General features: G+C 58.3%; 2 protein-coding genes across 3 annotated transcripts in view; both read left to right on the top strand.

The window, feature by feature from the left end:
- The window catches only part of LOC113489920 (avidin-like), a 20337-nt gene that overhangs the window by 1264 nt on the left and 14291 nt on the right, over positions 1-4782 (top strand). The gene's annotated exons all lie outside the window — the stretch shown is intronic.
- Positions 1602-2723, top strand: LOC113489921 (avidin-like). Its single transcript, XM_026866006.1, has 3 exons — positions 1602-1810; positions 2262-2382; positions 2452-2723. Exons 1-3 carry the CDS (start codon positions 1642-1644, stop codon positions 2483-2485), a joined length of 324 nt encoding a protein of 107 aa, XP_026721807.1. The 5' UTR covers positions 1602-1641; the 3' UTR covers positions 2486-2723.

Below are 4782 nucleotides of genomic sequence, written 5' to 3'. Positions count from 1 at the left end.
GGGATTTGAGCAGCCTAAAGGGAGAAGTGGGCTGGTGGAGCTGCCACCTCCTGCTGCTCCCCTGGTTTTCCTGCTCTGAGTGCCATAGGAGAGCTTTGCTAACGGCACCCAGGGCTTTAGCACGCTTTCCACCTGCTCCATGTTTCAGCCCACCTTGTTGCAGACTTGCAAGTGGTTTGATCTTCACATTTTAAGCCCTTGGGTCCATATTCCACTTCTGGAGTGATGCTGCTGTTTCCCTCTCGGTGCCTCCCTGAAATTTCTCCAGCTTTGTTCAGATCCCTTACAGCCTCTCTGAGCAAAATGCTTTTCACCAGCCTTCTGCTATGGTGCCCTTTGGTCTGTGCAGCCTCCTACCTGCTTTAGAGGAACATGAGAATTAGGAAAGAGGATAGCAGGGGGACCACAGGACTCCGTTCTCACTCCAAACTGTGGACAGCTCAGCAACAGGGTGTCCTGCTGAGCCTTACTGCGTGCATCCTCCTGGCTTTGTCATTGCCTTCCTGTCAACATTTCCCCGGGACAGGGCTCCCCCAGACTCTGCAGCAGTGCTCCAGCTCCTGGGGGGCTCCAGCAGGGCAGCAGTGCTGACCACAGTTTGAGCAGTCTGCAAAGCACAGCAGGCAGCCACGGTGCCTCTGAGGAATGCGGCGGGCATGGGCTGGCAGGACCGTTGGCAAGGCCAGTCCCTGTATGAGGCACCCAGCAATGCTGCGACTCATCCAGCATCTTGGTTTTGGGGTGGCAGGTGGTAGGATGTGGTGTGCAAGGGGTGCCCACAGGTACCTGGGGTGTCTGTGGCTGAGGGTGCTTCCCCGTGGGCACTGGGCATTCATCAGCTCTGGGTTTTACCCAGCTGCACGACCTGCTCGCAGTGCTTCGCACACTGCTGGTGTCTGCTCTGCTCTGAGCTGCAAAGGTGTTTCTATTTGCCTCCTTCCAGCTCGGGCTCATCTGCAAGGCAAAGGTGAGCAGCGGGGGCACCTGACTGCTCCTGCGGTGAAGTCCTGTGCTGTGCTGTCCCCAGCATGCAGGGTGAATGTATGCAGAGATGCACGGTCTGATTGTGCAGTGCTGAGCTGTGCTGTTCTGTACCATGCCATATGCTGTTCCATGCTCTCCTGTGCTGTGCTGTACTGTGCCGTGCCGGGCCGTGCTGTGCTGAGCTGCTCTGGGACATAGTGGCCATGGCTGAGGGGGTTGCCTGCTGTCACTCCGCCATGCCATGCTGTGCTCTGCCATCCCAGCACACGCTGTTTGTGCCCAAGGGGCTGCATGCTCTTGCTGTGCCGTGCTGTGTCATGCCAGGCCATGCCAGCGTGCAGCATGCGTGACCAAGGGGGCTGCCAGCTCTGGCCATGCTGTCCCTGGGGTAGTGTTGGTCACTTCCCCCTGGTATGGGGGTACCCAGCACCCCCAGCACTGCCCTGCGCAAGGAGGGAGAGGTGCTGGCCCAGCTGGTGCCCATGGCATGGTCCCAACTCCCATGCAGAGGGGCCGTGCCAGCCACAGGCACGCAGGGCACACGTCCCACTGCCCAGGCAGGCTGGAGTGGGGCCGTGGCTTGGTGCCACCCAAGTAATCTCCTCTGGTCCGCAGTGTGACCTGCAGGGTCTGTGGAGGAACGAACTGGGCTCCAACATGACACTCTGGGCCCTGGATGCGGCTGGGACCTTCTCAGGCTCCTACCACACTGCTGTGGCAGCCACCAACAAGCAGATCCTGGTGTCGCCCCTGCAAGGGGCCCAGCAACACCCCAGTGCCAAGGGGCAGCCCACATTTGGCTTCACCGTGCAGTGGCTGTTTGCAGGTACAGCTGTACCCAGTGCAGCATTCTGGGGCAGCCAGTGATTCCCAGCCCATGCTGGGATCAAGGTGCTCCCCTGCGTGGTCCCCCATACTCCCCGTGGCACCCAGAGAAACCCTGGCTGCAGCCACAGACTGACCACATGCACTTGATCCTGCCATGGGACATGGTGGGGGAGGGCTGACTGTCTGTCACGGGTGGCAGGGGTGTGTCTGTCTGGGAGAAGTGGCAGGGTGTCTATCTGTCTGTCCAAGGGATGTGGCAGGGGTGGTGCCCATCTGTCTCTGCAGGTGATGTGGGAAAAGCAACCCATCTGGGCAATCTGGCAGGGAGGTCCATCTGTCTGTCCAGGACATGTGGCAGGGGCAACTGTCTGCCAGTATCAGGTGGCCCAGCTTCCCCTGTCAGGAGGTGCAGGCTCTGAGGTCCCTCTGCCCTGCTTGAACCCCACCAGACTCCACCACCGCCTTTGTGGGCCAGTGCTTCGTGGACCGCCGTGGGAAGGAGACTCTGGAGACCACGTGGCTTCTGCGGGAAGAGGTCCCATCACGCAGGGACTCCTGGAAAGCCACCAGGTGAGCCCTGACCGTGCCCTCTTCTCCCACAGCCCTTCTTCCCCTCCTGCTGATATGGCTTCCCCGCAGGGTCGGCACCTCCATCTTCACCCGCATCAAGTGATGGGGATGGGATCCGGACCTGCCTGCACCCTGCTGTCCTGCCTGCAACCCCAAGGCTCTCTGCTACCCTGGTCCTGGGCTGGGCTCCTGCCTGTTCCCAGCATCCTCACTGGGCAATGCACCCTCGTCCTGTCCTGCTTCCTCCCAGTGCCTTCCAGTGCCTCCCAGCAGCCTGTTGGCAGGCCCCCCCCTTCCCAAAGCTCACTGCCCCCACACATGAAACTGAATAAATGTTTCTCCACCTGGCAGAGAGCCATGACCAATGTGTCCCTGGGGTGCCAGAAGGCACTCGGTGGCCATAGGCAGAGTGAGATGGAGTCGGGTGGTGGCTGGAAGGGATGGAGCTGGGGGACAAGTAGGGGACAGCAGCTGGGTAATCAATCCCTCTTCCTGACCATGGCTTCATGCATCTGCAGGTACCTTTTTGCCTGTGTGCCCGTTTGGGGCATCCACAGGGGCCCTGTGGTGTTGGCCCCAGCAGCAGCCCTGGTGTGGAGCAGCAGCATGCCCCATGGCCGGGGCTGGGCTAAAGGCTGTGTGCAGGCACACAGCACACTTGCCTGGCCTCACCCTGCATCTTTGCATCCCAGTCTGTCTCGTCTTCCCATTAAACACCAATTCCAGCTACTGCTCTCGCAGGGGACTCAGTCCTGGGTGCCCATATGGGGAGGGCTGAGCACCCGCCCCCCACAGAGGGGACCATGGCCACGAGCCGACAGCCTGGGGAGTTGGGGTGGTCCAAAGCCCAGGACAGATGCTCCAAAGCCCGGGCAGCTGCTCTGTACCAGCAGCATAGCGCCGGTAGCTGCAGCACATGCAGCCCCAAAACTCTTCCCAGGGAAATGTGTGTGATTTATTGGAAAGCAGACATCCCACAAATGCAGCCCCAAACTCCTGCCTGCTGGACTTGGTGACTTACTCCGATGGGCAGTTGTCATGGTTTAAGGCGAGAGGACAACTGGGCACCATGCAGCTGTGCACCCCAACTTTTCCCACCAGGAGTGTGAACAAGAAAACGAATCAAAAGGCTCACAAATCGAGATAAGGACAAGGAGGAGGGTCTCACTCATTATGGACTCAGGCAGAAGACAGGCTCATTAGGGGAAGAAAAAGGACATCACTTTAATTCAAAACACTAAGGATAACAACACTTGACAGAGTGGGATAGTGAGAAGCATTACCATATGGTAAAAACATCTTCCCCCCGCCCCCCTCCCACCTCTGCCTGGGCCAGGTTTTGTTCCTGCTACTTCCACCTTCTCCACCAGCAGTGCAGGGGCAGGGGCTGGGGAGTGCAGTCACCCGCCGCTTCTTCCTGCAAGGTGGGGGGAACACTCTTCGGCATTCTTCCCCCAGCTCCACGTGGCATCCCTCTCATGGGAGATACTCTGCCATGAACTTTCTCCATTGAGGGTCCTCCTCACGGGATGCATCTTCTTGAGATGCTCCAGTGTGGGTCACCCCACATGTTGCAGTCCTCCCAGTGTGAACTTGAAGAGCGGGGGCTGCTTCTTCCCACAGTATCCTGGGGTCCTCTGCAGGTCGCGGGCAAATCTCTGCTCCTCTGGTGACCTCCATGGGTGGCAGGGGGGCAGCCCTGCTGTCTTACCACAGGATACACGGGGAGTCTCTGCTCTGGCACAGCTCCGCCCCTTCCTCCTCCTGCCTTCCACTGACCTCGGTGTTCTATAGGTGTCCTTCTAACGCCTCCTCACAAATCCCCCCAACACCCTCTCAGGTTACACTCCTTAAATACATTATTACAGGGGCACAACCAATATCGCTAATTGGCTTGGCCTTGGCCGGGGTGAGTCTGACTTGGAGACAGGAGAGCTTTGAGAAGATTCTCATAAAGGCTGCCTCTGCATCCTCCATCTGTGTACCAGAAACTCTGCCACACAAACCCAGGATAGCAGTGCCAGAGCTGCCTGAGTCACAACTTCCTGCCAAAATTAATGATTTTCAGGAAATTCAGCTGCAGGTCAGAAAATGAAATTTGGTTCTCAAGCCATCCAGTTGCAAAATAAGCCCAGACGGATCTGCACATCCAGTGCTGAAACCCTGCCCGGGATTTGAGCAGCCTAAAGGGAGAAGTGGGCTGGTGGAGCTGCCACCTCCTGCTGCTCCCCTGGTTTTCCTGCTCTGAGTGCCATAGGAGAGCTTTGCTAACGGCACCCAGGGCTTTAGCACGCTTTCCACCTGCTCCATGTTTCAGCCCACCTTGTTGCAGACTTGCAAGTGGTTTGATCTTCACATTTTAAGCCCTTGGGTCCATATTCCACTTCTGGAGTGATGCTG

Source organism: Athene cunicularia (genome assembly GCF_003259725.1).
Source record: "Athene cunicularia isolate RWA chromosome Z unlocalized genomic scaffold, athCun1 chrZ_part1, whole genome shotgun sequence".
NCBI classification, from domain to species: Eukaryota; Metazoa; Chordata; class Aves; order Strigiformes; family Strigidae; genus Athene; species Athene cunicularia.
Note: the sequence above shows the minus strand (reverse complement) of the source record. Positions and strands in the feature narration are given on the sequence as shown.

Excerpts from the sequence above, each read along its gene's own strand:
- LOC113489921 (XM_026866006.1), top strand. The coding sequence starts at position 1,642 with ATGACACTCTGGGCCCTGGATGCGGCTGGGACCTTCTCAGGCTCCTAC. Across the intron at positions 1,811-2,261 it reads CGTGCAGTGGCTGTTTGCAG|ACTCCACCACCGCCTTTGTG; the intron begins GTACAGCTGTAC and ends GAACCCCACCAG. Across the intron at positions 2,383-2,451 it reads GACTCCTGGAAAGCCACCAG|GGTCGGCACCTCCATCTTCA; the intron begins GTGAGCCCTGAC and ends GCTTCCCCGCAG.